Source organism: Zophobas morio, unplaced genomic scaffold, assembly GCF_036711695.1.
Source record: "Zophobas morio isolate AGI-343-1 ecotype UQ-CSIRO unplaced genomic scaffold, CSIRO_AGI_Zmor_V1 ptg000002l, whole genome shotgun sequence".
Classification (NCBI taxonomy): domain Eukaryota; kingdom Metazoa; phylum Arthropoda; class Insecta; order Coleoptera; family Tenebrionidae; genus Zophobas; species Zophobas morio.
In genome coordinates, this window is record NW_026972107.1 from 8425492 (window position 1) to 8448389 (window position 22898).

General features: G+C 37.1%; 1 protein-coding gene across 1 annotated transcript in view; it reads right to left on the reverse strand.

Moving 5' to 3' along the window:
• The window catches only part of Ds (dachsous), a 230451-nt gene extending 217052 nt beyond the window's left edge, over positions 1–13399 (reverse strand). The window contains exons 1-2 of the mRNA XM_064053140.1: positions 13130–13399; positions 11194–12924 (exon numbers count right to left, since the gene is read on the reverse strand). Of these exons, the coding sequence (XP_063909210.1) occupies positions 11194–12906 (1713 nt within the window). The 5' untranslated portion in view covers positions 12907–12924; positions 13130–13399. The remainder of the gene's footprint in view (positions 1–11193; positions 12925–13129) is intronic.
• Positions 13400–22898: the final 9499 nt, after the last annotated feature.

Below are 22898 nucleotides of genomic sequence, written 5' to 3' on the forward strand. Positions count from 1 at the left end.
ATTTGGAAACTTTCGAATTTTTGGAATATCTACAATCTTAACATTTTGTACTCTTCTGAAATTTTGAGATTTAATATTTTTTTATTTTCTTTTAATTTTTGGGAATCTTCGTATTTGCAAAATTTTCAAAATTTCTAGAATATTCAGATTTTCCAGATTAGCCCTAATTTTCAGATTTTCCAAAGCACACAACAATTATCAAGCTCCAATTATACAAGAATTTTGAAATTCAACCTTTTCCAATATTTTCTAGATTTCTAGGTCTACCACGTTTTTCTCACCCTTTCTAAATTTTTTAAAATTTTCTAAAATTTATAGATTTCAAGAGTCCTAATCTTTGGAATTTTTGGAATCTCTGGAGTGTCAACAGTCTCCAAGATTTATAAGATAATAATTAGGGTGTTCAAGGCCCTCAGTGATTTTAGGATTTATGAAAATTAAAGAAAGCTTTTTTCCGAACTTTACGATTTTTAGGGCTTTTAAGATTTTTGTTTTCTTTAAAGTCTTTGGAATTTTTAAGAGTTGCCGCGATTTTTACAAGTTTTTAGAATCTTTGGCTTTGGGAATTACTCTAGAACCTTTAGAATCTTTCAAGTATTCGAAACAGAATTTTAGCTTTTGACCCCTTAGGGTTCTTAGAGTCTTTAAATCCCTCAGAGCCTTTAAAATCTTTAGTCTTTAGACTCTTTAGTGTCCTTCCAATCTATGGAAATTTTGAACGCTTTGGGAATTACTGGGAGTTTTATAAAGCCAAAAATTTCTGCCTAGGATCATTAGTAGGTACCCCCAGATTTTTTTAAATTTTTAAGATTTTGTTGGATCTTTTTTATATTTAGAACAATAGTCCTACTTTAGTTTATTTAGAATTTTAAGACTCTTTACAATTCGCAATTTCCAGTGTATGTAATCCATGAAAGCTTTTATAATTTTTGAATGTTTTAAACCACTGTAAACTTTGGAATCTGTGGAATCTTCGGAATTTTTGAAATCCCTGAAAACCCTTTCGAATTTTTTCTCTACCTTTTTTAGTTTTTTGAAATTCCTGAAATCTTTGTAGTTCTTAGTGTTTTTGGCATCTTTGAAAGGCTTAAAACCCTTGAAAGGGTTAGAATATTTGGGACTTTCACAACATTTGGAATCTTTTCACAAATTCGGTCAAAATTTTAGAATTTCTGTACGATCGAAACTTGAGACCGATGTTTCGTTTACTGAAAGATCTATTCTATTTATTCTATTCTATTTGGCAACCTTCTGTTAATTAATTATTGATCAGACCTCCAGTTAAGGGTCGTATGCTTAATTATGTAAGTTCGTAATCGTCCATAAAGCTTCTAATTTAGTATAAATTTGATATTATCAAAGGTTTTAGTAAAAATACGTGCTTGTAATAGATATTACGAAATTGAAGATTTTTTCTAGGCAACTGACAACACCCAAGGAAAAATTTGTTTCAAAGATTTGTTACAAAATGATGAGAGAAAGTGACGTGGTGTGACAAAATTATTCCAGTTAATTTTGAAAATTACAAATAACACAAAAATAATAAACACAAAAACTTTATGTTAGAAATATTGTGTCTAATCATCCCCACCAACAATTTAATGATGTCACCTCAAAGTTTTGCGTAGTAAATACTATTTAAATTTTTTAAAATAACATATTCCTGTACTTGTGGTTTATGAATCCCCCTTGATTTAGTACCATAATCAGTTTAGACACATTTGAAACAGTAGGTATATTTATTATTATAATTTGTTGTGGTGACGTAGTCGTGAAAACATTCCACAACTAGTGAAATTTTGTATTAATTTTTAGCCTGAACACGTTTTATTAACCTTTCGAAAATCTCAGCGTGATCGAGCACAAAATGGGAACAATTCCATTCCGAAACCGATCCACTTGTACATCCATCGACCCAAGCCCATTATTTATGGCAATGCAGTGAAAGTCGACAAATTATCGTCGGTGTTATTAATAAATTAACCGGTGGCATCTTGGGAGCTCCGTGACTTTCACGAAAAATTCGCACCGACAGATTTACGACGTGATTTTGCGGCAAATTGAGTTGCGAACCCTCGATAATGCAAAGTGGGCCGGTCGACTTTCAGGACTCCGGGACGGAAAAAAGAAGTCCGAGAGTCCGGCCCCGGGCGTCGTTAATCAATATAGCAGCCGTAAATATCGCTTTTATTGCGGCCAAACGCTGGGACTCTTGTAATAATAAAAATTATAGCCGCATTAAAAAATAGACAGTTTTTCGGGGCATTAAAGTATGCGGAGGCCGTTTTCACGGTATAAGGCTGAAAATAATAAAGCCTAAGTATTTCTTTATATATATTTTTTTAATTATAATCCCTGTGTACAATTTAAAACATCCTTTTTATTGCGGCCATAAAATGAGCCGTAGATACTATCGGGCCCGGACACGATTTTATTGTAACGTATAAAAAGACCTGTTTGTCAAACCGGCGTTGGCTTTAATGGATTTTTAAATATTGCTTAATACGGAAAAATTACGGACACTTCGGGTAATTAGAGGACGCGGAGGCGGCGGACGCGCTCGAATAAATCACCGGGCCGCACCGGAGGCTCGCCCGGACGCCACCACTAAATAATCGAGTTTACCTTTGCACATCAAAATATCGCATGTAAAAGAGGTATTAATTACGGCACCACTCCAGACGGCCATAAATCCACGACATCTGCCTCCATCGCTCATAACGCACCGAGGATGACTCAATACCAACGCCCAGCCGAATCTGCGCACCTAGCCAGAACCCAAAATTACCCCCATCGACTGTCCAAAATTATTTTATTATTAAAATGAAGTCGCAAAAAAATTGCATGCAGCTTGTTCGCGCGACGTATTTACAACTTTCGAATGATTTATTAACCCGCCTAACGCCTCGTTGAAAAAATCATTCGCGCGTTAGTTAGATAAGCAACTATCAACGACTAAAATATGCTTCATTTTTTAAAAATCGTGAGCAGTGTTGTTCCAGTCGTCTGGACTTCTTTAAAAATCACATGTCAAAGTTGCACAGTCGCACCACTAAATTTGTGTCATTGTGGAATAAATTATAAGGTGCAGACAGCTTACTTTCGAAAATAGCAACATTAATAAGCTTCCTATGAGTCAACGTACAAAAAATGCAGTCTTTTTAAAGACATGCCGGCGAAAAATCTAAATAAAAGGTGAACGTGAGACAGTGATGACATTGAAATTAAAACAACTATTTTCAAAATGCCACAGTTTTGTGATGTTTCTTTTTTTAATAATGCGTGGGTACCTGAAAATGTACCAACGAAAATGTTTTTGAGTAAACGACGTGACGACAGTGATAAGAAAAAACTATTTTCAAAATGCCACATTTTTAACGCCTTTTTCCAAAATTGCCTGTTTTTACAAAAAGATTTTTTTTTGGAAAGACAGAAGATTACACACCACAGTTTTTTTTTTTGTTCTTTAAGGAACACCCTATATATTTTCACAATTTTACAACAACATTGCAAGCGTTGTCTGATCAAGAGTTTTCAAAATATTCGAATTTTTATGAAAAAAAAAATCGTATTTAAAAACTCACGACTCCGCCATTTTTAAAAATGGCGGTGTAAAATTTTACACAAAACCTTTTAGTTATCTTGTCTTACCATACTTATAAATAAATTGGTCGAAGGTTATTTATTATTATAATAAATCCCGCTTCTTTAAAAAATTACTCATATAAAATTTGATTTTGCGACTTTCGTTTTGTGTTTTTTACCTGTATGAAGTAAAAACCAGCTGCATAAATAACACCCCCATAACTCCTGCGCCCTGGGAACGTAAGTCCCAAGGGGACGCAGCACAAGTGCGGACAATGTAAAATATATTTAAAGCAGATAATTAACCGAAAAATATCATCTGAACAATAATAACAAGTTTAACTTCAAGTGTTTATGTTTATTATCGAAAAAATGTCACGTAGAAATTAAGTTTGATTTGAATGAATTTGTTTCTTCAAAACAGAGGACTAAAATTATTAATTAGCCCACAGTTATTATTATTATTATTCTGATTTTATCATTATTAAATGACTCGTTCTTAATTGGATCAACATAAAATTTGTGATGACGTCATCAACGTACATAATTCTAGTCATAGCGCAAAAAAAAAGAAACTTAGCTTTAGACTATAAACGGTTATAACCAGAGTTAGTGGCAAAATGTTATTATAGTATGTTAAATTTTTTGCGAAAATTTTGGCGTTTAAAGAAAAAACTCGAAGCGGATTCCGACACCACATGTATAGGAGCATATTGTTTTATAATATTTAAGTCATTTTAAAATAGAATTCTTTGAAATGACGTCATAAATTGTTGGTGGGAATGATTAACCAAATTTTGGTTACCGTTTTACCACCTACATAATTTTCCTAATATAAATACAAAATTTGACAACAATTAGTCCAATAATTTCGGAAATCATTTGTCTAATAAAAAGCGACACAGGCAGACATACAGACAGACGGACAGATGGACAAACAGACGAACAGATAGACGATAGACAGACAGAAACGTGAGACCATTTTTTTTCGTATTCTAAGAATCATGAAACGTCGAGAAAACAGGAAACTGCAAAATCGCCCGATGGACTCTCTTACTATACCTCCTTAACTTACGCTTGGGAAGTAAAAATTGAAGAGGGTTTAAAATTATTTACAGAAATTGTTAGTCTTCTCATATCTTATGTCGAATGGGACACCCTATATTTTATGATATTTTCGAAATAAGTTTCCTTTTTATACCAGATTTATTGAGGTATATCTTACCAATAATTTCATAAAAACTATTAGGTCAAAAATAAACAAATTTGAGAGTAGGAGGAAGCTTTCTTAAAAATGTTACAAAATATAGGATTTCCCATTTGAAAAATAATTTGCCACATTCACCATGTATATACTCTAGAACACACCTCAATTTTTATAAACATCAAGATAAGGTAACTGAAATGTTTTTTAGGCAAAATCTAGTCGTTTTACGTCCCCAGTCATGTCCAAGAAATGTTACTTTTTTGTACTCAGAACGAATGGCCACTTTTATGTTTTCTCGCCATTTCATGACCACTAGAGTACGAAAAAAGTTGTCTCCCGTTTCCGTCTGTCTATCTGTCAACTGTCTGTCTGTCTGTCTGTCGGTCGTCTGTGTCAATTTTTATTAGACAGATAATCTCCTAAACCATTGGACCGATTGTTTTCAAATTTTGTATGTGTATTCGGGATATTATGTAGATGGTAAAACGCTACTGCACTTGTGATGTACGAATCCGTTTTGAGTTTTCACCCTAGATATCCAGAAATCGCTACTGAAAATTTATTCGTTTATCCCCTCCTAGAAAATTGATGACGTCGTCTCAAAATTTTGCCGAAAAATCCTCTCTAAAATATGCAAAACCAAACTTTGTCTGATAAGGAATCTGAAGCTGTAAAAATATACAGGTATGTATTCCATTTTACAAACTTTCGCAAAACTTAGATCTAATATTGCATTTCAACATATAATTTTAAATGGAAATCGACTGATTTAAGATGCAAGAAAGCTAAACCCCGACATCGGAACAAATTAACAAATCCTTTTTAGTATCAGATGACAAAAACGATTTTGTAAAAAAATGGTGTTTTAATCGAAAAAAATTACTTACAATTCGAGATGAAATCTCAGTTTTTTCGTTTCGTTGAGATCACTTACCATTCTCCGGTTGCGGCTTGCGAAACAAACTCTCAACACACGAAAAAAACCAGGACATGCATTTCTTATTGCAGATTGTACCACTTTCCTGTTAAATACTCTTAATTTAAGAGTGAAGCTCGCTCTTGCAAATATAAAATTTAAACTGATCTCGTAGCTTTCGTGTATCGATAAATGAATATATTGCGGATACAGAGATGATTTTTTTATCGCTAGACAAGAGAAATTTTGCATGGCAAACGCTGCAAAAATTTTATAAAATAGCATACTCCTGTATTTGTGGTTTATGAACCCGCCTTGATTAAAATTTAGTAAAAATCTTAGTAGTTTACGTATAATAACTTGGAATTACCGGAAACCCATTTTTTCTTTGTTTTAACACGATCTCTGATCGTTTTTCTCAAAATAATGGCATTTGCCAATCAAAAACGTAGTGATTATACTATTTTCTGCATCTCCACATCATGTCTTAGATTCTGCTGTCGTGTCGACCCTGCCCAAGCGCCCGCGGTGCCCCAGCTCTGTGCCCATTTCTGTCCCAGCCCAAACCGGCGCTCTTTCGGGCGCGGCGCCGTTTTCCGGTCGTCGGCGCGTGAAAGCGCAATTTTTCCGCGGCCGGCCCACGTCGATAAGCGATAAGCTCTAAGTGCGGATGGGTGTTAGAGTCGGCCGGCGCGTTTCACTCTCTAGATGCCGTCGAAGTGGGTCAGAAGGCGCAATTTGCATTGACAAGCGAGTAAATAAACGCGCTTTGGTAAAGTTGAAAGTTGACACAGCGCACAGGTGCCTTAGCAGGTCGTTTCCGATTATTTCGCTCGAGTCTAATTAATCATAAATCCTTTCTCTCTTGCATTCTAATGAGAGCTGCGCCCGCCTCGTACGCTTTTCACAATATTCGCAGATTTATGGACGCCGAGTTGCATATAATGCAGGCGGTGGGAACGAGGTGCCCTCTTTCCGGGGAAATGGGTTCGGGTTGTTGGGCGTGAGATAGATAAAACTGTGGGTGTCGGGAGATAAGGATTCGGATGGGGCTCGGTGCGGACACCTGCGTGCCAAGCTGAGATATGAATATGATGATTGGGGATTGTGTAATATTTGTATTGTGAATTTACGGTCGATTGGATTTTTATTCGACGTGGAGAGCTGATGTCATTTCCGGGGAAAGCAGGGGATTGATATTATTTCAAAAATATTAATTTCGCAACTCCTACGGCTGGATTTATAATTAATGAGTGACAATCACTCGAAGAGGAATGATCTCTGTTTAGAGAGTCTGTAGTTTTAAATGTTGAAAGTGTTATGTTTGGATTTAGATTTAGACTTGGAAAGGCGACGTGATCGATAGAATGCATCTACATTGTGAAATAAATTTTAAATATTTCTTATGTAATTTTGTTTTACGGTGTTATTACGATGTATCGATTACTGGGTTACATTATTATTTAGATACGAACATGCCTCACATTCGAAGTAAGCGTATGCACACACGTGCCCCGATTCAGAACCAAAGTATACTGCAGGTGAAAGTAGTATCAAAAATGTCAAGTTTATGTCAGCTGGGAGTGCATGCATCACATCTGAAAACCTAAATGTGAAATAAAAAATAAAATAAATCAAAAATTTTACAACAATTATATCGCCGGGGTATTAGACTACTCCCTCTCTTCACTGCGAATTTCCATAATCCCTAAACACTTAGGTGGAATAAAATGAACCAATTGTGCTCTTTTTATTATATAATTTAGATATAATATAGTTACAAAAACATAAGTATAAATTATCTGCAATATCGTAAAACTTTACAACTCTACGACGTGTAAATTTCTAATTTCAGGGTCCGCTAGAGAAAAACAAACGTTCGCTTTAAAATCGTTTTCCACTTGGATATAAATATTTTCCAGAATGATTTTAGCACCTTGTTAACTTCATCTTATCAGCGATTAAGTTATTTGGTTCATAACTCCGATAAAACGAGCGTGCAAGCCTACGCAGGTTCGGATTTCGCAGAAAACAAATTCCTAACTGCGTTTCGCAAGCGACTTTTGTTTACATGTTGGCAGGTCCAAATAAGCGTGCGTCTGCCCCCCGAGACGTCACCTACCGCCGACCCCGCCGCACAATTACCAAATTTTTCGCATTTCTCCGTCCAGAATAGTTTTCCAGGTAACTGGTTTTCAGCTCGAAGCCATCAAAAGCATATCGAATAAATAATGAGGCAAGGCCGGCGTTGACACTAACGGCTGTCCGAGTGTCCAATTATAAAAAAACTTTTCTTCTATCTCCTTTATTTTCGACTCGGAACCGTTAAATCGCCAACGTCTCGGCTCGTAGACGTAGTGGAGTTTAAAAACTTAACGCACTCGAAATCTCCGCACCTCTTTGTTCCTTTTTTCAATGGTGAAACTTTCCTTAATTCGTGCTGGCATGGTTGTAAAAAGCTAACTGTAAATGTCGTCCTGTGTATCTCGTATTTCGAGCTCTTAACGCTCACTTTCATGTTAATTGCGTTACTCAATCATACCATTGAAATTGTCGAAACCTGTCTTATCGTGGGAGGTTACTCCGAAAAAAATCCGAAAGTAACAGGTTGCACATGCATCCGAAACGCGAAACCTTTCTCGACGTCGATGACCCGTCCAAAATCATAACATTTTTTCCAGGACATCACACCGGCACTCATTCAGAAACGCGCATAAAACAAGCATTTAAACCAGCAGGAGACACTATAAATTTTATATTAGGAAACGTTGACGCGGACCGTTGTCCAGAAAGCTCGAGGACGAGGAGACATTCTGTAGTGTGCGCTGCGCGAACCGCACGGCCGAAAACACGCCGGGGTTTCAGGCTGCTTGAACCATTTCTATCGCAAGCGAAAATCGACCCAATTAAATTTATTTAATTCGCGATTTTTATAAAATCAAAATTTAATTGATCTGTATTTCCATTTAAGGTCCTTATTCTTGTTAAACTCGAGCACTTAATTAAAAATTATTACTCTAGTGGAAATCGACATACATTATTTGCTCTCTCTCTCTCATTACAAAGGTTTCGAGTCGTCTTCTTTGAGGACCATTAGAAGATAATAATTATAATAATCTCACACAAATTCTTTTGTGCTAAATTGAATTCTAAATTTTGTATAAATTAGCTGTTTAGTTTTGTGTTTCATGTAAGCTAGATTTTCAGCGAAAGCGAGTTTCTTCTAAGAAATGAGCGACAAATGAGAAAGAGGAGGATCTGTAAAGTGAAAGTATAATAAAGCAAAAAAGGCAAAATTAATAGTGCTGTCTAAAGGTATATGTTTCAACTTTTTCAATTTTTTTATCAGTTTACATTTAATTTTAAAATTAAAAATCTTGTTTTATTGTTCTACAATATTATCTGCTGTTTTTATTATAACTCTGGTTTCTCCGCAAAATTTCATTGTTAAAATATGTTATTGCATACTATTTTCATGTCAATATTTGCTATGAGAAAGAAAAAATTATTTCACAAAGAACAGCGTCCAAGAACCTAATTAACAAATGGCTTGCTGGAAAACAAATCAGGTCTCAATATTTACCTACCGTAGCGCGATATTTACAAAATATCCTTCAGTTTCTTGAAGCAAATGAACTGAAAGTATTTAAAAAATTAAATGTACGACTTTTGTCCAAAGAAAGTTTTTTAAATCCAGGAGTCATTTGCAAAGTCATAATCATCGCTATATATTCCTATATATTTTCACATTACTGTGTATAAAAGAAATAAATTAGAAATTTTAATTTTGTTAATTATACCACTTAAAAAAGTAAGGATTCTTTAATATTTTTCCACTTCATTGTAAGAACTGTAGAGTCCATCTAAAGAATTTCTTGAGTGCGACTTTTAAGTAAAGTGACCAAGGTAAAGTTTTAAATCTTGTGCACTGATGCATTATGCATCATGATTGCAATGAACTAAATTAACCTTCTCTGTTCAAACTAAAAGCAATGGCGTCAACAGAATTTCAATATCTCTACCCGTTCTCAAGATATTAGGCCACGAAATTTTAGCTGAGACACCATTAGAATTTGGCCTACCCCCTCTATTTTTGGGGATAAAACCCTTTTATACATCTGTCAGGATGGTCAAACTAAGGGTCTTTCCTGACAGATTATTTACAAGTTTTCTATAAAAATTTTGCAATAATAATATTGGAAGTATGTAACTTCGTTTTATAATTTCTTAAATAAAAAAAAATTAATAATAAAAAAATTCGATTCTTCTTCAAAGAGACGAAAAATGTTATTCATTTACAGTGAAGACACTATTTTTGTGTACTAATAAAATTTTATGGCCTTGTCAATCTCAGTTAGACCAACAATAGCCGAACAACCTTCCCGGTAGGGATCATTGTCGATCCTTCAGACGCGTGTCGCTTGAAATTTGCGTAAATTTCAGGGTTGTATTCAGACCAACAGTGGTTTGTAAGCGATCACTTGGGTAAATACTGAGACAAAATAGAGCTTTATAGACATCACAGTTAAATTCGTTACAGAACTGCCGCCTTGTTCACTTGTATTTGCAGTTTTACGTATTATGGTCATTTGAACTTGTAAATTTGTATTAACTTACAAAAACAGTGCTCTTACTCTAATTAAAATATTAAACCGATTTTTTGTTAAAAAAACGAAATATGGATTTTCAAAATAGTGAACGCGTGGAAAAATGCTAATTATCATTATGGGACTCGATTGGAACATAAGATTTTTCCCACTTCTTATCTCTATAAAAAACTAAACTGCATTTAAATCCAATTCTAACGCAATATTTTCAGAGAATAGTCAATTTCGTAGCACCATCATTAGTGACAACGTTTTCTCTAAAAACCTGCCTAGTTCCCAGGAAAATATTTTAACAAGTCTTGCGTCTATTTCGCAGGCTTTTAATAAAATAAATCACATGCAGCTTTTACATCTGCACAACTGCTTAGAAAATTCCAATCTACAAGTAGTTACGCTTCATCTCAACCCATAAAGTTAACCTTTCTAAAACTGTACTTGCGCTAGTTTATTTTGAGATTCATAGTTTATTCTTGATGGTTTTAAAGATTGCAGCGTTGGCACCAACTCATATTTCTTGTAATCCAGCCAAAAACTGCAAAGTTTGTCAACACAAGCTTGAATAATTTAGTGAGATTCCAGAAGTGATTTATTTGTTTCTCGACTCCACAACACCGGTCGTCTTCCTTAAACCCGCAGCAAACTCGTATTAGTATTATTAGGTTATCGTTAGAAGCCCCATTACCGTCGCACTGCCGTCGTGTCCTCAGCAATGCGACCACTTGAGATATGTGGCATATCTCGTCCGTTCGCGGTAACCCACCGTGTCATACCTCCTGTCCAATTAACAGTGTCGTTCGCGGTCGAACTCTTACTTTTGTTTGTTCGTTTTCACGTTCCGAAGACGCTTCCCACCACCTCCCGTCGAGTTTTTCTCTTACCTTGAGAATGCATCGTCCCTCGGCCTCGTTCTCCGCGACCGAAACGTTGTAGAAGCTCTGGTCGAAGATGGGCTCGTTGTCGTTAACATCGTGGATGGTCACTAGCACTGTCGCCGAAGACGATAGCGGCGGAAACCCGTTATCCGTTGCGAGCACGGTCAATCGCGGCATGGGATCGGTTTCACAATCAACATGAGCGCGCGTCGTCACCAAACCACTTCTTGCATCGATCTGGAACCACGACGAGTGCGTCTCGGCGCTCTCCAGCAGGGAGTACGTGATCGCACTGTTGTTGCCTTCGTCCTTATCGGTCGCCAGCACCTGGATAACCGACGTCCCGGGGTCCGACACCTCCATGACGTTGGCTTCGTACACCTCCCGCTCGAACTCCGGAGCGTTGTCGTTGATGTCGGTCACCATGAGGTTGATGGTGCGCGACGCGTGCAGAGGAGGGTTCCCGCGGTCGGTGGCCACGACATTGAGGGTGTAGTTAGGTTGCAGTTCGCGATCCAAGGGGAGAGAAACGATCACCAAGTAGATGATGTTGTCCCTCGTGGTCAACCCGAAGTGACCTTCGCCACCACTGAGGGTCACGTTGATATTAGAGTACTCGGTTTTGGAGTCAGGATCATTGACGGAGATCCGTGCCACGAATTCTCCCGGCTGTGCAGACTCGCTAATCTTTGGAGTAGCGTCGTCGCTGAGGAAGATCACGTTGATGGTGGGCTGGTTGTCGTTGACATCGGTTACCTTGATGGAGACGAACGCGGTGGTTTCCAGGGGTTGCAAACCGTGGTCTTTGGCGACTATGACCAGCTCGTGGCGCTCTTTTGTCTCAAAATCCAAGGGTTTGTTAACGACGATGAGACCCGTGGTTGGGTCTATGCGGAACATGGTGTCTCGATCGCTTTGCCTACGATTGATTGAGTACTCGATTTGGCCGTTTTCTCCTGAATCTTTGTCTGTGGCGAAGACTTGAAGGACCGTGGTACCCACCGTGGCGTTCTCCGGTACTATTGCTATGTAGCGACTTTGGTTGAAGATGGGTTGGTTGTCGTTGACGTCCTGGATCGTTATGTTTACGGTCATTTCGCCTCGAAGCGGAGGGGTTCCACCGTCTAGTGCCTCTATAACGAGGCTGTATGATGGGGTGGTCTCCCTGTCTAGAAACCCGTTGATCTGGAGATCTAGATACAAGACTCCGTCGCGCTCCCTGTGTGAGGATAAGCGAAAGGTGTTGTTGATGTTCCCCGCCACGATGTTGTATCTCTGCGTGTTGAAGATATCTAGGTCCAGGTCCCTCGCCGGGTGCAGCGTTCTCTTCACGTCCCTGGGCGTGTTCTCCGGGAACTCGATCGACATCACCGGCATGGGAAACGTGGGCGCGTTGTCGTTCTCATCCAGCACTTTAACCACCACTTTCACATTGTCACCGCTAATCGGGATCGCCACCAGCGAGTAAGTCGATCGCGTTTCGCGGTCCAGGGGCACTTTGGTGCGGATCTCCCCCGTCGTCTGGTCGATCGCCAGGTCCGTGTCGACAGCGCTGCCCACCGGCACGATGAGGTAGGGCGGGCCGCTGTCGGAGGCGCCGTCCCCGATGAAGCCGATCCTGGTGCCGACGGGCGCGCCCTCGGAGACCTCCAGGTCGCGCGCGTGCTCCGCCCGACAGCACGCCAGCAGGAGGAGCAGGAAGAGCGTCTTCGGCGTCATCGTGGGATCCCGCGCATCCTGCAACAGATAGAAGTGAGCGACGGCAGCGACGCGGAAGGACCTCTCCAGCTAATAACCAGAACAAAAGCGCTACTAGCCGTGCTGCAAACGTCGGCGCTGGCGCGCTCTCGCGTTTGTTGGCTCCGAGGCTCGGCTCTTCGAGGTGGCGTTCCGGGGCGGCCGCCGCCGGAACGGGGCCTCGAAGCCGCCGCCGCCGGCCTACCTGGGGCAGCAGAAGAAGCCGATCGCGGACGTATCCACCGCGCACTCGCGCACTGACACTGCCACCGGCACGTCGTCGTCGCGGCGGCGCTCCGCCACGCCGTCGGTTATCAGTCACTTGTTGAGGCGGCGAAACAGCGAAACAACGCGGACCGACGAGTCGGCTACGGTCTTGAGATGGACTGAGCGAGAGCGTAGAAGCGGCGACTGCGAATGCCCTCCCCGCATTCCAAACAGCCTCCTGCCGCGCCCCGCAACCTGTCTTACCTGGCGATCGGACGAGGCGCACAGGTATACGGCGGCAAGTTTGAAAAGGGGACCATTGTCTCAGACCCACTGAAACAAACTATTGTCTTGTCTATTCGCGGGCCGGCGGTGCTCACGTTCGAACGATTCGAGCCACGGGACGGACACTTCGCGCTATAAATCGATACGGGGAGATTTCGACGCTAGATCGAGCGACGAACCCAGGGCCGCGCACCGCTCCAAAAAGCGGGGTTGGAAGCCGCTACGAGAATCTAATGCGAATCTAACGACACGACAAAAACATTTAAATATCACTAGCAGTCTTCCTACAAGAAAAAGTTGAAAAATAATAATAATACTTAATTAACGGAAGAAATTTTTATATGAAAACTAAATAATTTTTGTATTATAAAACAAATAAAACACAATTAAGGTGGGAATTACGAATTATAGGAACAAACTTCTGCATTGTATTTTATAATTCGACCTCATAATCTCCGAAGATCTCTGTTTCATTATGATAATTCGATTAAAATCCACCTCTGCATAGGGAGTTTCAATATAAATCTATACGGAGAGATTTCGACGCTAGATCAAGCGACGAACCGAATGCCACGCATCACTCAAAAACGCAGGGTTGGGAGCGAGAACGGGACTGAAGAACTCGAGTCTAATGCGAATCTAAGTGCTGTTGCGTAATAAAAATTTAAACATTAGAAGCGATGTTGTTATTACAGGAAAGCTCACTTCGAAAGTTCTGCAACCATATGACTTTGGAAATTCCATAAAAATATTGCCTAAAAAATAACACATCATCAATTATATTTCTAAACTATGCAACAAGTGTAAAAAAACCCTGCAAAAATCAGTAGGGGAACTAGGGGCTTGTTGTAACAGGGGTAAGTTGTAACACTAAATTTTTACCCACAATTTAAACTCTTTAACGTCAGGTATTTTACTGAATTTAATTCTTGCACCATAAGACATCATGTCATCACAACCACTGTTCCTTGAGCCAGCGCAGTGAGTGGATGTGTGCACGTGTTTCGTTTTGGCCAAGTAATGTAAAATATTGCTTTAGTAAAATTTGGTTTTTCGTATCAGTTATTAATTAATTTAAAACTTTTAGTTTTGCATGTAGCTCAAAAATTACTCAGCTTTGATATTCCTTACACATTTTGACGCTAAGCCACATAATTTTGTCGAAATGTAATGAAATGTAGAAAATTGTGCTACGGGGCATGTTGTAACAATAGCTTTGGGGCAAGTTGTAACATGTTACAACTTATCCCAAATTCACTTCTACAAATCTCGTACCTAGCATACGAACAGCCAGCCAAAATTTTGACCTATACCATATATCGCTTTCCAGATATATTAAGAAAAAGGAAGACAACACTCAAATTTCTAATGTTGACTCTTTTTCTAAAAGTTTATTTCAGTTTTACTGAAGAAAAATTGTATATAATGAAGTGTTGTGTTGATTTTTGAAAAATAAAGTCTAAATATGTATCAACATCAGCTTTAGTTTTACTGGTACTACCTGTCTCATGGCTGTTACAACTAGCCCCAACCACGGGGCAAGTTGTAACAATGCACTTTTTTTAAGAAAATGCCTGGTGTGAAGTGAAGGTGAATAATTTTGATCTTTTGCCTGTTCAGTCCAATAGAGGAATAGTTAGACTACCGATAGATACTTTTATAATGGTCAAACAGCAAATAGATACCAAATTATACTCGTTTTCCTAAAAACTGTTACAACAAGCCCCTCGTTCCCCTATCTGTTATAGTTAATTTAGTTATCGTCTTTAAAAAACTGATGACCTCATGACATACTCGCTTAGGCGTGCTTTGATAATCTTCTCCTTACCAACTTACATGACTGAAATTGGTGTTTCCGCTTGAAAATAAAAATTTCCATTTGAGAGATTTTTAAAATTCTTCAAACAGATTGTTTAATAAAATTTGCGAAAAGCACTTCAGCATTTTTAGTTCCTGGCATCAACGATGTGTTTGTCAACAAGTACAATCAGACAAAATAATTCTTGCACTTCTTCGTATTTTTTTAAATGCATCATATTTGCATCAGTGTACTAAATTAACATTTCCCTTTCAAGCTAAAAACAATTTTAACTGAGACACTCGGTATATCTAAAAAATTCACGCTAATGCATATTTAAAATATATATGTATCTAGTTGTTTTGCTATCGTGAATGGATTGTTTGTGGAAAACAAAACTCTTAATTTTTTCTGCAAAATGGGAGTGACTGCAGTCATCGTAATATTTATTTGGACTCTTCGTGTATATTTATTTATTTTTACTGCATGTTTATCATAACAAATCCAAAACAAAAATTTCATTGTTCACACGACGAAATGTAAAGTTTAAACCTGGAATATTTCATAAATGAGTGCTTATTGTGTATATGTTTGCTGTTGTAGGTAGTGTCAATGTGCTATTATATGCATATGAATTCGAAAGAAAACCACAGCAATTTCAGCAATAATTATTATGTGGCGATCTTTTGTGCAGGAGTGCTATGAAAGACTCGCAGGTTTGTGCGTCTGAATTCTTGCGAATAAATCTCAAATTCTTGCAAATTAGGTTGTTGACAAAATCAAGACATTTTGTGAAAAAATTAAAATGTTCGAAGTGTTAAGATGTTATCTCGCAATATCGACATTTTTCTCACGATTTTGAATCTTGATCTTGAATATTTTCGAGGCGCAGATTTTATTTTTGAGACCGTGAGGTTATTTTATATAAGTATTAATATATAATTATACACCGATATCCATAAAAATTTGTTATCAAGCAGTTCCATTAAATAAACATTTTTTTTATTTCTATTTTCCACACTCTCCTATTTCCTACCATATTAGGAAACCCATTTAATTACTGAACTGATTGTATACAATATTTTTATAATTAGTATGTGCAATTACTGCCTTTCACTATTTCTAGATATTTACTTTTTATCTGTGTTTGAAAAACTGTAATAAGTAATTCACATGAGATGAAACTAAACAAGGTAATTTTGCAACTTTTTCTAACTTTGAAGAAATTTATACCGAGAAAAACACTCAGCCAATGGGTAATATATAGGGGAAAGCGAAAACCAGAACGAAAATAAATTTCTATAAAAGATTATTGTAAGATGACTTTAAAAACATAACAATAAAATTTTCTGACACAATTAGGATTATTTAGTTGACAATGCCGAATCGGTTTTTCGCATTAGGGTCCTTGTAAACTTGTAAGCCATGTCGCGTGCCTACAGAATTTCCTGTGTTGCCCCAAGCAGACGCTCTTTGGCGGTCGTACCTGCATAATTTATGGTTTTAGAGTTTTGCGGGTTGGATTCTTTGACTAAAGTTGTAAAATATTATTAGTACGTATTTAAAGTGAGCTTATTATACTTAACTTTTCTTGGTGTGACTTTATCAACATTCTACTGTTCTAGAATTCGAAGAAATGATGAGTAAATTTATAATTATCAATACACTACACATATATTGAAAAATAAATTTTATTTTATAGTTGGAAATGTAAATGTGAATATCATGACTGATTTATGCCTAGGTATTATCCCTTACGTAAGTCAGAAAATCAATCAGTCGCAACGAAGTACTGTTTTTGATAGCGCTCTCACTATTAAGTGATGTTTCTGGTTTATTCATTGTGTAATGATCCTTCTTGTATTCATTACTACCAGAACATACGTATTATGATATCGCGGACTCGTTGCATTGTTAATATCTTCCGTGCCCATATATTACATATTCGATAATCGTATATTATTAGTGATTATCTCGAACGCCGTTCATCTAATTTCCTTATAGCTCAGTAGATTTAGTAACGTTATGATTAATGCTACAGTGCACGATTATACCTACATGTCAAAATTTATATAGTTATCTCCGGCAAAAATTTGATGACGTCATCTTTTATTACATGAATTTATACGAAAACGGAGTCCTCAGATGCATAGTGGTTGTATTGCAGACTATAGATTAGATTTTTTAGCATGCAATAAATCGAAGAGATGATGGAAGTTTTTCCTCAGGGTTTCAATATACCCCTTTTCACAAATCTCTGGCATACGTAACTCTTCCATACTTGTGTTATTATCCTGAATATAATTATTACAGGTAGAAACACGAAAAAAAAAATAAAATAAAAAGCTCATGCGGGTCTTGATGTTAAATTACACTACTTAAAGTAATACATCTTTTGATCATCAACTGCGGGCAATATAAAAGGAAAAAATGTGTCGTAGATTTCCAGAATAAACTAAAAGCAAGAGGCGTTCACATTAAATCGGAATTTTTTAACCGGAACAGTGCGAAGTGAACCCGACGTATTCTGCTGCACATGATCATAATAAATCCCGGACTTATGAGGCGGGCGCGATAAATATGGCAGGCTAAAATGTAACATGACTTCTTTAGGACGGTATTTGCGCATATTTTAAAATACTGCCTCGCAGATGCCGTCCCGAGCGGGCTTCGCCAGCTAATTTTCATAAAAAAGTTCGATGGTGCGTTATTTATTCCGATTATTACTCATTATTAAATAAAAGTCGAGCCCTCGTTGTCCTTTTTCACGCATAAATGCATCTTAATCCGGGCCAATTAATCAACGTGGCGTGACTTTAATTTTAATACCATTATTCGGTCGCTTTTTGCTAATGACAGCGCTTAATTAAATCATTCCTATTGTTAGTTTTATTAGCATTTAAATTTTGCTTCACGCTATTGACATTTATCTGTTTACCGAACGAGAAGCAAAACCCGGAAATAACGAGCGCGAAAGACCCATTCACTCCGGGTTTTCGTCTTGATCTGAACAAACAATAGTTTTGTTAAATCGAGAGACGGTCGGTTAATTTCCCGGAATCCGGTGTATCTAAAATGGGCGATTAAGACATATAATTTCTTCAGGCTTGTCCGTTTCAATCATATCGCATTCTTGAGATATGCTTCTGGTTTCCATAAGTCCTTTTAATCTGTTACATTTTCAGGCTTTTTTCCCGTTTTTCTTGTTGTAGTTGTTTGACCGCACCATACCGAGTAGTCTTATTAATGCTGCGATTTCCTCCGCGTCTCATAATCGACGAAATCACCTGTCTTACATGACAAGAATGTCTTTTTTCGCGAATCGAAAAAAATAAATAAATAATAAACGGTGTTGTCTCCTTAATCCGTCCAAAACATCGATTATTTATGCGGCTCGAGATAGCGACTAATTAAATTTTATAAGTATTTTTATGTTATAATTAATTATATCCATGTTTTATATTTTATAAATAATTATTATGACATATCAATAACAATAAATCAAACCGTCCTTCGGTGGAGAGAATCGCTGATATATTTTTTATGCGGAATATTCAAATTAATTACCTTCCTTGACATGAAACCTGCAAGTTTCAAAGAATTCCAACCTAATCGCTCAATTACAACGCTCATAAAAAATGGATCTCGGTCCAAGAAGGAGATTGTTTAAACAAGTTATTATTGAAAATGCTCGGCCTACACACATAATTCTTCGTGAAATATCCTGCAATATTCCATCTTTGGCTAGCATTACAAATTACAACTTAGATAGCGAATGATTAATCGCACAAGGGTTCGAAAAAACTCGGATCTGATACGAACGACTAGATTAGTTTTTCCTGGTCTAAGCGTTCCTACGTTTGCTCGAAAATGATCAAAAACGGCAGATCGCGGGAGCGTGATGGATTAGCGCGGATTGGAGGCCGCAAACGCCAGCGTTCTTCATTATGTGGAAGCAACTCTTCATTTTGCATTAATTTCCTGTCTCGGGCAAATTAGATATTTTCTACAAAGTTATACATTCCGACTTGGCGAAATTATCACGATTTAAGATTGTTATTAGACTTAATAAATTATAATTCTCATTACTGGGTATCGAAAAGAGGAAGACCTGAAAGAATTCTAATAAATTTAATAACTGGATACGTCTGAATGGAGTGGAAAAATTTTGGCATTGCTTTTCAATGCCCGGAAGTCGTCGCCGTCGTGTGGAAACTAACGTCTTATTTTCACACTTATTAATATCGCAAAGTTGTAAATGAATTGTTATCGTTCACCTTTGTTATCGTTCGATTTTCAGTCACTAGTGAACAATTTACACAGGAAATTATAAGCCGCTATTGTTCATTTATATAAAAGTGTGCTTATTAGGTTGCGATAACATTGTTCGAGCATTCTGGGTCTATTTGTTCAATTTGATGTATATTCATGGACCATTATGATTTTTTTATTTACTACAGCCGATGACTGAGTAACAAACGTGTCCCTTGAACATACTTGAAATGCGTTTAAGGTGCTCATAATCGCTACGGTAGATGTATGCGGTAAATTATTGTCATTAACCATTTTTTATACACGATTCGATGTATGCTAATGTTTAAGATTAACACATTTCTAACGCCCCCCTTGCCTTTTATTCTATTCAGACTCTTATTTTTTTAAAAACACCCACCAGTATCATAACAATAGCCCCATGATCAAAATTAATTAAGTCTTTGTCTTTCTAAAGATTTTCCATTTCAACCACACATAAATGAACGAAAAAAACAAAACACTTTCTTCCTGTTTAAAACAAAAAAGGCCACCTGGAGAGCGTATTTTTCGGTAAGCTACCATATATATAAAGCTAAGTTGAAGACCATAGATCTATGAGTAAAAAAATATGCGGCCCCCAAGACAGCTCAAATTAATCGACAAAAAATGATGGGGGTGCTAGCACAGGTCAATGACCTGTCGACAAAAAGTAGTGCCGTTTCTGGTTCACTCAAAATGAGCCACACCACATAACTACTGATAATCTTTAATTACGCCTAAGATTTTACAGAAATGGGCTAAAACTGATGGTACATGCTCTAACATTCGGGAAAATCTGAAATTATATCCATCGCACTCCAAATCCACAAGAATGCCACAGCTAGACCAGGGTGTATGTCGGTGAGGGTAAATATATATATTGAATTTAAGGTGCACAATGTAACACTATAAAATAACTATTCCTACAATTTTGAAGAAAAGGAAAACCTATCCTTCAGATACCTACTGGTTTATACTGTGAAACGCTAAGAAAACATGAATCATTAATTGTGCCGCCGGGACATCGGGAAATTCTATAGTCTACTCCTTTGTTTTTGATCCAACACATTTTTTACATATACAGGATGTTACAATTGCAACTGCAAATTCCTAACAATATAACAGACGCGTTAAAACTATATATCTAAATATTAAATAATAGCATCTTTTTACTTTCAGAGCGTAAACTCAGTATGAAACAATAGGTCCCCGTCTGTTTGTCTGTCTGTCTGTCTGTCTGACGTCTGTCCGGATTTTTATTAGACAGATAATCGCCGACATTACTGAACCAAATGTCAAATTCTACGTGTATTACGAATATCGTGTAGATGATAAAACGCTCATCAAAATTTGGCTAATTATCCCTACCAAGAATTTATTGACGTCATGTCCAAAATGTGCAGTAGTAAAGAGTATTTAAATTTTATAAAATAAGATACTTGTTGAGTTTTTATCCTAGACATCTAGATTTTTGGACTTTTAACTTTGGAACTGCAAAAGCGAATGCTCTGAAATTTTGCAAATATTTTAAGATTATGGTAAGCATGGTAAATTTTTAATCAAATTTTTTTTAATTTTTAGGTTTACAATTTTTATGAATAAATAAATATTCTTTAATTCATATTTAGCGTAGTTGTTAACTTGTAGATCAACAACGACAAACCTTTGGCAAAAAAACATTTAGAAAAATCAGTCGTATGTTAGCAAATTCTAACCCCACCCACCCGTCCTTTATTTTTTTAGGGGGTATATACTTACCTTAGTAAGTACTAGCCCTCTAGGAAAATAAAGGGCGGGTGGACGGGTCCAGTGCTTGTTAAGATAGGACTGATTTTACCAAATGGCAGACCGTCTAAGACAATAAAGGGTGGGTGGGTGGGGCTAGTACTTGCCAAGGTAAGACTGACTTTGGCAAATGACCTACTCTCTAAAAAAAATAAAGGGCGGGTGGGCGGGGCTAGTACTTGCTAAAATAAAACTAATTTTGCCAAATGACATACCATCTAAAAAAATAAAGGGCGGGCAAGCAGGGCTAGAGCTTGCCAATACCAAGAAAAGACTGCTACTGCCAAATACCCTAATAGAAAATAAAGCGCGGTGGGCAGTGCTAAGATAAAACTTATTTTGCCAAATGGCATGCCCTCGAAGAAAACAAAGGGCGGGTGGGCGGGGATAGTACTTGCTAAGATAAAACTGATGTTGCAAATAGCATACCCTCGAAGAAAGTAAAGGGCGGGTGGGTGGGGCCAGTACTTGCTAAAATAAAACTGATTAAAATGGCATACCCTTGAAGAAAATAAAGGGTGGGCGGGCGTTACCAATACTCGCCAAGATAAGACTTATTTTGCCAAATGATATACCCTTATTTATTTTCTTAAGGGTATGTCATTTAGCAAAATCAGTCTTACCTTGGCAACTACTAGCCCCACCCATCCACTCTTTATTTTTTTGGAAGGTATATCATTTGGCAAAATCAGTCTTATCTTAGGACGTACTATTTCTATCAAATAGAAATTTGATGAATCCAAAAGCATTGTTTGTTATTTGTGAACCAATTTTCTTCTGAATGAGTCTGATTGGATTATCGGAGGTTTTAGATCAAATTTCTAAATTGAAATCAGTAGAAAGTAAAATGGTATGTTTTTTCATCTATTTAAGCTATTTTTTACCTGTTTTTTCATCTATTTCAAGGTACTTGTATCATTTTTTTAAGCAAACAGATCAATTTTGACGTTGAAGATTTTATTTTGGGTCAATTTTTGTCGTAAAGCTTTTTAATGCATTTTTTTTAACCTTTCACCCCATTTTTAAGATCATTTTTAAAAAGTTGTAGATTTCCAAAGATTTTGATCATGATTCCAGCGGATCCATATAGAAACCGCTGATTTTGAGATTTTTACAAAAAAAAATAAAAAAAACCTTAAATCTCAAAATATGCCTATTTTCTTAAAAAAAATTATAAAGCACCTTATAATAAATTAGAAAGCAAAATGTGGAACGTACCATTTTACTTACTACTAACTTGCCACTTTTTTTGGTATTATAGTATATATTTAATCTTATGGGATTGCATTCTCCTACATGTGTGATTTATGAATCCGTGTTAAGTTTTTACCTTTAACATCCAGATTTTGAACTTGAAAATGCAAAAACCGAATGCTGTGAAATCATGTAAATATTTTAATAATGGTTAATCAAAATTTATCCTGAACGTGCTAATAGTTGAGTTCGGTTGAAATTAAACATAAACAGTTGAAGTTAAGCATATACTAAAAAATTGAGAATGTCTATATTTTTTCGAAGGGCTTGCGGGGATGTAAATTACGTCATTTTATACAGATTAACAGTAATCACAAAACGAAAATCGAAAAATGTAATTTTATAATTTTTA